The 12,175-nt window shown below is 38.6% G+C and overlaps 1 protein-coding gene across 4 annotated transcripts in view; it reads left to right on the forward strand.

The window, feature by feature from the left end:
- LCORL (ligand dependent nuclear receptor corepressor like) overlaps nt 1-12,175 on the forward strand; it is a 538,841-nt gene that overhangs the window by 428,118 nt on the left and 98,548 nt on the right. For all 4 annotated transcript variants that reach the window (XM_069202178.1, XM_069202177.1, XM_069202179.1 and 1 more), the window contains one exon: nt 3,691-8,402. In XM_069202178.1, coding sequence (XP_069058279.1) covers nt 3,691-8,402 — 4,712 coding nt within the window. The remainder of the gene's footprint in view (nt 1-3,690; nt 8,403-12,175) is intronic.

Raw genomic sequence — 12,175 nt, forward strand, 5'->3', positions numbered from 1 at the left:
AACATGAACTGCCACAATTCACAGCCCTATTAATACTCACACCTCTGCCACCAATATGACACTCTTCCGCAACTCCACCGATCCTCCAAGGTCTGGGCATAGGCACCAGGGATTGGACTCTGGGGACTAACTAATCTAGAATAAGGTTCAAGTTCTCACTTCAGAAAGAGAACCACCCTCTGCTACAATCTGATACAGCGCCTGGCCCGATTACTAATTTCTTGGCCCAATTAATCTTTTTTTAAGTTCCGAGGGGTGAAGAGAAACACATTAAAATATTGACCTTAAATTACAGTGTAACCCATTTGGTCACACATTGAATCTCGGAGACAAACTGAAAGGTCAAAAGCCAAACCTATGCAAATGAGTCTCAAAGACATGCTATACAAGTACAGAATGACCAAAGGTGAATTAAAGCATTAAACAAAATTGAAACACATCAACATCAAACAAACCAAAACTTCAGTAGCAACTACACAGGAAATAAGGGAAAAACACTTGGTGCTCCGAGTTCAAGCTTTGTTTCTCAGGCCTAACAATGGAACCTATAATTACTTAACTACCTTAATGACCTATGAAAAACCCTAAAATAATATAGCTTGAAATATTAAAAATTAAACCATGTGTCAGTACCCCAGAATTCTCAGTAGAAGTTTCAGCAAGAGAGATGTGTGTAGCATAAAGCCACATCAGCCAATCAAAGTAAACTGAGATCTGTACCTCTCTAAGTTTCTGATGGTCTGCTCTAATCAAAGGGCAAGAATGGTCTGCGTCTCGAACTAGCTACAACAAAACGTAACCCTTCAAACTTTAGATAGTTGAAGCCACTCCCAGTAACTTTCCATGGTCTGTACACGTCCATGAATCGGACCCTTTAATTAGGCTTCCACCTCTTGGTTCAGCCATAAGGACAACATTGGATCTTTCTCGTCTTCAGGAATCCAGACGGGCGTTCTCCTTCACAGCTCATTGTTAACACTTTTGTCCTTGAAAGCCTGTCTTCTCATATCCTCCCTTATCTTTAACAATTAGCTTTTCATTAAAAGATGGCTTGTTGATGCACCTGCAAATAAAGAAATACACAGCAAGAGCAGACTTTCACGTTGAAGGTTAAATACAAGAAGAGCATTTTCAGGCCTCATCTCCAGCTTATTTTGGCCTGAACCTTAATTATCCTTCAAATACATGGTTATACATACATTTCACTTCTTAGGCAGTATAAATGAGGAATAACTATGAAAATGTTGATTAACTAGGAAATCATAATATTTGCTCATGGAATAATATTGCGTACATGGGATTTGCATATGATTATTCTATGTCTCTACCTATAAATTCATTTCAGTTCATGACTTTGTTCTTTGGGTACATGAATACATTTAAACACACATTTGTACATGTTATCCAGTGCATTTTATTTCTCCTTCTGAAATGCATAATGGCACAGCCACGTTATGCTCTCTCACAACCATGGATGTTCAAATATAAAGGCAGACAGAGGTGTAAAGTGGTTAGTGTTTCGATGGTATGTAACCCTTCACAAAATAACTGTTGACGTCCTTTAAAAAATAGTTTGTATAAATCTGATGTGAGAGCCCAGCAGTTCATAACTCTATCACGCAGAGCAGATTCAGCACATGTAGCAGTGCAAGTCTGACATGCTCATACACACATGAAACCTCTCTTGTTCACACTGCCCTTGCTGTCTATTTGCAGACACTCTTTCATGCTGTCTTACCGCCGGTGCTGTTGTGTCAGTAGCTGCAGTAAATTGACACAAGGAACCAGGTTGTAGAAATGAAACTTGTAGCGTTCCTCCACATGCAAGGCTCTGGCTTGGTGTCCTTGTGTGGCTCTGGCAGCCCCTGTGGGGTGTCTCAAGAAAGGCCTAGAAGGGACTTCAGTGATACGGGCAGGGATTAGTCAGGACGAGGCCCTGCTGGGGGTGCACGTGCCACACTGCACTTCAATCTCAGAAGCTTCAACCAGGACCTGGTTCATTGGCTCATGCTGACAGGCAACAGTGCCGAGGACTGGGTATCATAGTGGTGCTCTTGTTTCTCTGCTGAGGCTGGGCAATAATAGGATTATTCTCTGCCAAAAAGCATGAACTATGCAACAGTGTTCCCAAGTATCACGACCCACTGCAAGCAGTGCACAAAGAGATAAAGAACAGCATACCTTCCTACTTCCCCCTTTTGTCTCAGTGAATATCCTTGCAAAAGTACCACTCTTTTGGTCGAAGTCATAGTAGAGACATGCTTAAAGATTACCTAGGAAAGTTTGCCATTGGCTTTGAGTTTTCTAACTCACATTTGCTCACTTTGTGTTTGCTGGCTTAATTGGTTTTAGCCGATCCAGCATGTCTTTGTCCCTCCCCAGGAGCATAACCTATATATAACCTCTTTAATTGAGTCCTTCTACTCTTCCATAAGTGTTTGCACTTCGGGAACTCTTTCTGTTTTTCCTTAACTACTCCATGAGAGCGCATATGTTTTCCAGCTGTCCTACTGGTGTGCTTCCCTCCAATTTGTTCTGTTGTTCATCTGCTTCTCTTCACCTACCCAGCACTCCCCGCTGTCCTTTTTCTCTGTGTCCTTTCCCCTCAGCGCTCCATGTTGCCCTCTTGCCTGCGTTCTGCTATCCCCTGCACCCACCTCTTCACGTTGTCCCCATTCGCCAGTACTATTCAACCCGCTTCCCCCCATGCTCGCCCTCTGTTGCTTCAGCTACTGTCAGCTCTCTGCTCCTAGTACACTTCTCCATAAAAATGCTTTTGGCACTAATTTTTTTTTACCCATCCTTCTTGGACTGGCAAATAAAAAAAAATTAAAAAACACTCAGCTCATTTTGTAGCCATATGCCTACAAAATGTCGTGGCAGTTGAGTCATAGCCCCTTTTGAAATTTTTTATTGATCAATTCACCTCGGATAGGTAAATAAAAGGGGAAAAATTTTCAATTTCATTTCGTAGGCAGGCGCCATTATAATGACTGGCCAACATAGCACTTTGTTACAAAACACGAAATATTAGCCACGCTGCATCATGGCTAAATATCATTGACGAAGCCAGTAAGACTCATTAGCGGGACGTGGTGTCTTTCCCAATGTGTGTTTTCTGTATGAAATCTGTTGTGTTTCCTCTTGACCTGTATCCCTCTATTTTTCTCCTCCCCCGCCCACCCTCGTTGCAATACATGCACTTTTTATTTAATATTACCCTTGTGAAGTGCATTGCTCTGCTGCTTGTGTAATGCTTTGAATGAACAGACAGATAAGGACCTATAACATGTAGTTAAGATGTTAATTGTAACAACAAAAAACACCTTTCACAACTTGCATTACATGTCCGTGAGCTACAAGACAAGATGTTGATTGCAACAACAAAGAAACACATTTCACAATTTACAACACAATGACATTTTCATCAGTAAATATAACTTATACTTGATTTGTATTTAACCACACATTAATTAATATTTATAAACATAGATGTAACCGAATGTGCTGGCAATATCTTAAACAGTAGCCATATCCAAATATCCCTTAATTACAATCTATTGTTGCACTCTTCAATTTTTTAAGTACGGCAGAGTGCGTTTAGAACTTCACGACTGTTCAATATAGGATTATTAGCCATGTTCCATGGTATGTATGTTAACATGGTTTTGCAATATTTTTGTTTTATAGGCTACGTTCACGCCTTGATCCCACTTTGTCACAATCACGGGGAACATTGGAACTGAAAAAAGGAACGGCATTGCAAGAAGTTTTGAATTCGTTATGCAGATACCATCAGCAACAGATTTTGAATATGTTGAAATTTTTACTTCATGGAAAAAATGTGTGTTCCTTAATATGCAATTGCACCAAATCTCACGTTAGCTCACAAAATCGAAGTTTGGGCAGCCAAGTGGAAGGCCTAATATGTAATTCTATTGAGCATAGGCATACAAGACGGTGTCGTTTTAAAAATATAAAGCCAGTTTTGAAACCACTCTCTATTTGCATAAATAATTTACGTTTGTCTTGCAAAACTGTACACTTAGGAAGCTTTAAGAAGTTTTTGAACCAGGGTTTATGTGATAGCTCTAATTTTCTGAATTGCTGTGAACAGTCCTTGAAAAAATGTTCACGTAAAAGAAAGGACTTCCCTTCAGTAGCCTGTGATGTGTCGAAAAGCATTAGAAAATGCAACAGAACTCCAAGTCCTTCGCCACCACCATTATCACCTGCAGAGATTGTTAAGTCTGAAAATGTGAAAAAAAATGTACACGCACCTTCAGCTTGGGAAACCAACAGACTTAAATCGAGCATCAGTCAGCCTCCACTTCTCCTGCCAGCAGACGGCTACAAAGGAGGTAACTTGTACAATAATTATGGATTTCTGAACAGAGATGTTAAAGGCAAAAGTCAATCTTTAAATAATGAAACATTTGATAAAAGTGATAATGTTATTTTCCAGGATTTACTGGACCGATTTAACGAAAAACTTAACTCGATAGAAACGCAAAACTTGGAGATCCCCACAAACTTGTTACAATTCTCAAACACTCAGAAGCCAGAACATCATGGAAAAGGTGGAGGCTATATTAAATGTTTTGTTCAGAGTTCTACAGAAAGTGACTGTGATTTCATGAAACTGCTAGACCAACAAGAGACAAACATAGAAAGTGCATCTATCCAGACCAGATTTCGTAAACGTCAAAGAGCTCTCTTTCCAAAGCCAAACTCTCCTCACTCATGTTTTTCTAGACGCCGGTCTATGCAAACTAAGAGAGAGTTTGCTCATTATGGGGAAACCTTTGTGAGAAAATTATCAGTGCTTGAGAGAAAGGCTAAGGTACCAAATAAGGCAGACAAAACCGCAAGAGGACAAAGCCCTGAAGAGGTTTACAGAGGACTTGAAAACACTGGTCTGCTGAATCCCATCAGCAATCTACACTTACCTCTGAAAACAAAATCTATATGTTTGGAAAGGTGTGACACACAAATGTCCAAACTTTCTCGCTCTAGTTTTGAAGGCAACTCTAAAGATATACATCATTTGGAAAACTGTTCCGGGATAACCTTTTATCAGGGAATTAGTAGCATAGCACATGAAGAAAAATCAAAAGCAAAAAAATACTTGGAACACACTTCTACGGAAAAACTAAATGTTTTTAAAGACAATAGGGACAAGCTTTTTGGAAGAAACAAAAATAGTATTTTGGCTCGCATGGGGCACTCTGAATATGTGGATACCGATGTACCTGTTAAGCATCAAAAATATGTAAATTTGAAAAATACGAAAATTGGAAATAATCTTGAAGGTAAAAGATGTACGAACGTGGATCCAAGCAAACTTGCCAAGATTGCACATGTGCAGGTAGTTGTTGAACGTTTAGAAGACACAATGCACTTAAGAAACAAGAGGTTCACTGCACGTTCTTCTTCTGGGAAGTGCAAAATGTCAAAAAAGCAGACTAAAGATACTCTTGAGAGTAACAAAAAATCATGGAAAAGGCAATGTAATTATGGTGCATGTGAAAAAGTAAATTTGATGCAACATTATCTATCAAATGATAGTGCAAGCACTATTAAAACTGTTTCAGATAATACACTAGCTACTGATCATATGGTAATGAAAAAATCTCTTCACTGTGGCTCTGGGGTATTGACTACTAATTGCGAGGGGCGAAAGATGAGATCTAAAACTTGGAACCATCCAGCGTACTCCAGTCCTGTAAAGCTTATGTTTGTCTCACAAGCTGATAGCAAAGAAGGTGTGAAATACACTTTAAGTTCTTTTGATTTATCATCCACTAGAAATGTTAGCTTTTATCTTTTCAAAAGGTCTGCAGAATTCGTTGCAATGAAATCTCTAGGTAAGACGGAACGAGAGAGAACAAATCGTGTTTGTACACAGGCCAGTAATGCTATGTTTAATGAAACCTTTTCTGAAGAATCAAGAGTGTGTGATCGTGAAATGCCATTCACAGATAAAATAGAACATAAAGATTGCAACGAAAGCGAAGAAACAATGGATACATCTAGCAACATAGAAAAGGCTGTTCTCAAAAGAAAACCTGGGAGACCCAGAAAAATAGGTCCACAAAATGTCAAGCATACTAAGAGGCCAATTGGAAGGCCACCAAAGCCTAAAATTGAGTTCACTGGAAGTGTTGATAAAACAAATGAACCTGTCAGTACTTACAACAATGGCAGCTGTGGTGTTAGTGAAAATATTAACAATGCAAATATTATAGTAACTGTGGTTTTTGGAAGATCAAGAAGAACCAGGAGACAGGTTTTAGAAGATAAAAACAAGGTACCAAGTACAGCAACCTTACATCATGTTAGTTTTACCAGTCAAGAAAAACATCTAACGCATATTTCAGAAAAAGAGAACACTTTACATGAAATATATGCTGCCCCAAGTCCAGCTGCTGAAAACATGATGTCAGGAAATGCCTATAATCATGTTGGTCCAATTAAAGAAAGACCAGGTTTGCATTACCCAATCACAAATATGAATGAAATGTCTGCCACTGTGATTAGAAAGCCCGGAAGACCACAAAAAGTCAAAATCTCTGGCATCTCAGTGACTGTAAATAGGCTTTCCACTCAGAAAAGGACCGTGAGTCTAAACAGCTCCATGTCTTCTCAGGGTCAAGAGAACGTTGTAGAACATAGTTTGCATAAAGAAAAGGCCCAACTGTGCAAGACAGCAAACTTAAAGGATAGTACCAAGCGTTGCTCTCCCAGATTTGGATCATGCAATGCAAACAATTTAACAACCACAAAAGAAGAAATAAAGTTAAGACAATCTATTAGAGAAAAAATACCTTCAGCCATTTTTTTACATGCTGTAGCGTCTTCTAGTGCTTTCTCTCCCAGAAACGCATTGCTACATAGATCATACAAACATCAATTAAGTGAAACAAAGACCTGCAATAGTGAGATTAATGAATCCATTGGGAATCAGGGATTCAAACATACTCCAGAAGTAATACCGCCAACGTGTATACAAAATGGGGGTGCATTTGACAAATTTGGTTCTGTATTTGAAGTGTCAGCTGATCCTATTTTCCAGTCTCACAGTGCTCTTCGGTGGTGGACTGTTTCAGCTTCAAAAGATGCTTTGCTAGAGGAGCTAAATAAGAGATTTAAACAGTTGGCAGAAACCTGGTTAGAGGTAGACGAAATTGAATCTAAAAAGCATATTTCTATAAAACAGGAGCCTACTGAACAAACAAATTTATTGAAGGTATTAGACTCTCTTTCTCTCTCAGAGCCTGAACTATCGCCTGTGAAAATGCTTTTTCAAAGAAAATGTGACATGGAAGCAATCTGTTCTTGGTTTATGCAAACAACAGAAACAAAGTCTCTCACAATGGGAAGGAAAGAAAACGCACATAGTTCTCTTGAACTGATTAGTAACAGGAAGAGTAAAAAAGCTGTCCAGAAATCGGACTCCAGTTCTAGAATATCTGTCAAACAAATTAAATCTTTTGTGCTACCTTCAAAATCACAATTGCTACCTAACGAGGCCAGATACAAGGATGGATGTAAAGGGAAAAATAAAACTGCACTAGTCCAATTGAAAACAAAAATGTCTATTAGGTCAAGAAAACGGGAATTGAAACGCCAGAGTAAAACGCATATTCAGCAATCTCTTGCTTGGAAATCTGAAATAATAACCCCAACGCATGTTTGCCAAAGTAAGAAAGATGTGCCTGATAATACCAGTGATAAATTGCTTCAGGGAGAAAACACACTAGCAGTCCAGCAGCCGTATTTGCATAGTACAACTGAATGCTGTACTGCATTGCTACCTCAAAAGATGCAGTTACAGAACTTGAATACTCTGGGCAACAAATCAGATTTTTATAAACCCTATAAAGCTTGTCAAGTGGACAAAAATGTTGAGACTGGTGGTAAAGGATGCAAGGCAAATGAAGCCTGTGAAAACATGTATCGTCTTGAAGGTGTTCAAGATTGCAAGGTATTTTTGAAGAAAATCAGACCTTCTAAACAGAGAGTATGCTATAAAATAAATAAAGTGGAATCCTTGCCTGAACCTGTTAAATGTCTGAGTAATCAAAGGCTGCATAAAGGTGAGATAAAACGTTGGACATTACGATCTCATTCCAATCAGCACAATTTGGAAAACAAATCTCGGAGATTAGAGAATTTCAGCTCAAAATCATTAGGCAATCTTACCAAAATGTTCCATGAAAAGGTGTCAACTGTATCTAGAAGGTCCATAAACAGACTTGTGAATGATCCTGAAATACCTAAAAGAAATACCAAAGGAAAAAGATGTAGACAATCATTGGACATTGAGGATCTGAATTTAGCAAAGAGACAGAAGAAGCAGTCTTGCAGCAGCACAAATCGTTATTCAGATATCCAGCCGGGTGAGTTTTCCTATTAATTCTATTGCCCCTTTAGTTGAGAGTGAATGTGGAAAGATGTACAACAGATTATATTGTTATTTTGTCGCAGCATATGATTATGAATTGGCTCTTGTTAAGTTATATTACTAATGAACAAAGTGAAAAAGTGTTAAAAAAAAAAAAAAGAATGAAATGTGTTTAGTCACTGGTAGCTGGTTATGATGTCATTCTATTTTGAAAATGCTAATCCAGCTGTATCGGGAGTTCAAATTGTAACACTAGTTTGGAAGAACAACCCCTAGTCAGAGAGCCCATGTAGGCATGCATTATTGTTTTTCACTAATCCCTATCCTCACATCACATTAACTGTAAAGGATTTCAGCACAACTTTAATGCAGTGAACAATAATCTGGTATGGATACACATTAGGCTCACAAGCAGAAAGCCAAATGCAAACTCCCTATCAGTGCTAGACAATTAGAAAACGTGTACGCGATTGATAAGAAGTGCCTTATTCTTGGATTATTATGACCGCAGGATTTGCAAAACCTAGATGGTTTGCAATTAATGTTAAATATTCCAGTTACAATTTCAATGGAACCCAAGAGTTTTATGAATCGATACATATATGGAAGTTGAATGTGCTCACTAGAAAGCTTTTACCCAGCATTTCTGACCACTTCAGAGTCTTCTTCTCCATATCTTCCTTCCTGTATTCTTCAAGATAAGCCTCTGCCTGGCCCTCCTATCACAAACTCCCTAGAAAAGTGCAATGGCTTCAACCTCTTCTTCAGTAAAAAAAACACAGCATATCCTGTAAAAAATACAGCACCGAGCCTGCTTCTCTTTCACCTACCTCTTCTCATAGAATTCCACAGTGGTCATTCTTTAAAGCCCTGTTTCTCGCAGATCTTGCTGACATACTCAACTCCCTCAAAGCCACTTTCTGTCAGGATGGTGTCTCACCTTTGTCTATCATGAACGTTATCTCTGCGGAAGCTCTCACAAACCTACTCGCCTTTGTCAGTGTCTTCCCTCACTCCCTGTATTTGATGACCTTGACATATTTCTTAGTGAGTTGTGAACCTCATTTCCGTTTGTCGTACTTGAAGGCTTGAGCTTCATTATAAATCCCACACATGCAAAATATGCTCCACAACAAAATATATTCTACTCACAATTTCTTTCTGAGCACTTTCTTGCCAACACCTCACACAGATCTCCAATTTTATTCAACTCTGTTAACAAACTTTTGATCAATTTTCCTCAGTTCACCTGACCCTAAAAGTCTCTCTCTTCCACCCATCTTCAGCAAAAAATCGACTTTCATTCAGTGGAAGCCTAATATCATCAAGGATGCATTGACCTTGCCTCATCACACAGTTCTGATTCCTTCAAAGATTTGAATTGATTTCAGAGACGTTGTCTTTTGAAAATGTCTCGCAAATGTTGGGCAATTGTTGCATAATGTTGCAGTACCAATAAGATCTCCTTCCCACCTCCCATCTCCGGGACAACATGGAGAGGTTATATTCTTTCCTTAAATGCAGAAAATTCTAATACTGCCCCCTTTGAAAAAGATATCTTGCCCAAATATAATAGAGAAGCTGATATCTATGGTCCCCCTTCAGCAGCTGAGATTGAGACATTTATCAGGGCATTACGAGCCTCGGGCGCAGTGGGGCTTGGATGAGGTTTCAATCTCAGTGATTAAGCAAGAACCTTGCAACCTGTATTTGAACACTTATTTAAAAAGTACAGTGCCCCCATTGCGGGTACACAAAAAGGGCGATAGATCTTGTCCCGCAAATTATCAACAAATTGTGCTATTTGATGCAGTTGGCAAGGTCTTTACTAAAAGTCTAATAGAGAACCTCAAGACTTGGTCAATTTGATCATTCCGTTGGAACAGTCTGGCTTCAGGAAAGGCCATAGTACACTAGATAGCATCACAGTGTTGCAGTTAATAAATTAAAAATATGTGACGATTAGAGGGGATATTGTTTATGCTGCCTTCATAGACTTCTCCACAGCCTTGGAAAAGGCTGATCGTCCAACTCTGTGGAAGAAGCTATCTAATCTAGGCATCCCAGCTAATCTGTTACATTTGATTATAGCACTGGATGGGTGGCGATCAGGGTTTATCATCCGAGATTCCAATCAACAATGATTGAAACAGGGGTGTTTATTGTCCCTGTTATTATTTTTGCTCTATATTTGCGATCTGCCCAGTGCCTTATCAAAGAGCTATGATTTTGCGCCAAGTTTTGGAGGGCATTTTTTGATTTGTTTATTATGTGCTGACGATATTTTAGTCTTTGATTCCCACCCTGAAAGAGTTAATAACTCATCTGACAACTCTCAAATGCTATGTTGATCAGCGTTACAAGAAGATAAATGCCTCAAAATCTCAAGTATTATGTTTTTTGTGGAAAAACACGTAAAAAGATCAATTTTATGTGGTTTTTGGGCTCCCAGAAGTTACATCGAGTAAAATCCTATCGCTTTTTCAGGAAAATTATAGTCCCATAAGTGATTCTGACTACATATCGAATAATGTGGGTAGGCGCAATCCCAAGCGAGTGGGTTAGGCACATATTACAAGGTTGTAAATAAGTGTCATTTTGCTCATCTGCTCGCAGTCTACCAAGCGCAGATCCCCCCTACTTTGTTATATGCAGTGGTACTGAAAAATGTAGCTGATTGGGGTTTCTAGGTTCGAACTGAAGGGCAAATCTTAAAACGCTTAGTTTCCTGTAGCAGTGGCATCCACTGCTGCCTTAAGGTTAGTTTGGGATTAAGAGCTGTTTTATACAAGGCCTAGTAGGGATGAATCGGTGAGTTCTCTGCCTATTTCATAATGATGCATCTTCATTAAAGCACCATATATACAAAGAGGTTCTTCTTACACTGAGCGAGTAATCGTAGTTTTTTTTAGAAATTTTAAATATGCCTTGTAACACCTGGAGTTAGATATAAATACAATTCTTACTTTATCGTTCCCCCTGTTGAAACACTGTTCAAAGTATGTTCCTTTGCATAAAAGCCACCAACTGTACTTAAGGTTCTGTAGTCAAAAGGAGATTTGATGTTTTGACTGATTCTGCTACGTTTAAAAAAACGGAACCGTATCTGGCTTGGAACTTACCCCATGGGGTGAAGCGTTTTTACACTTTGACACTAGACATACGTCCGTTAAAGGATCTAACTAATAAATGGTGTGACACTTTGAATATCAGTGATTTGTTTCAAACTGGTGTTCAAGGTCTAAAACATGTTTTATTTGTCAGTCCTTCTTTGCTGCTATTGCAAAAATGTCCGAAACAAACCTCTTTTCATAAAATTTACAGTGCGATCATCAGAAGCTCTTAAATTATTTTATATTTCTCCCAATTAAATGTTTTGTTTTGTTTTACAGCATTTTTAAATTTATATTAATAATTTATAAAGCATATGACAGTTCATATAATGAGTAACTTTATTTGTAATATTTTCTCATTTTTTATGTTTATTGGCCTTTTATGCTCTAGTTTTTAATATGATGTCTTGTCTTAATGTGGACCTCTTAGGAGTTTCAAATCTTAAATAATAAACTTGAACTTGATTCCTTCAAAGACCATAAGTGAACACTATGGCCTGTTTTGGAATGTCCCTTTTCCCTTCATCTCACTGAAACCCCAATTACAGCTATCTGATCCCTTACAACATTTGACTAAACTGTGATCCTGACAGTAAAGTCTTAGGATTGTATCGCATTTCTCCAGCCTTATCCTAAATTGGTCTCCAAATAATCA

Source organism: Pleurodeles waltl, chromosome 1_2 (genome assembly GCF_031143425.1).
Source record: "Pleurodeles waltl isolate 20211129_DDA chromosome 1_2, aPleWal1.hap1.20221129, whole genome shotgun sequence".
Taxonomy (NCBI): domain Eukaryota; kingdom Metazoa; phylum Chordata; class Amphibia; order Caudata; family Salamandridae; genus Pleurodeles; species Pleurodeles waltl.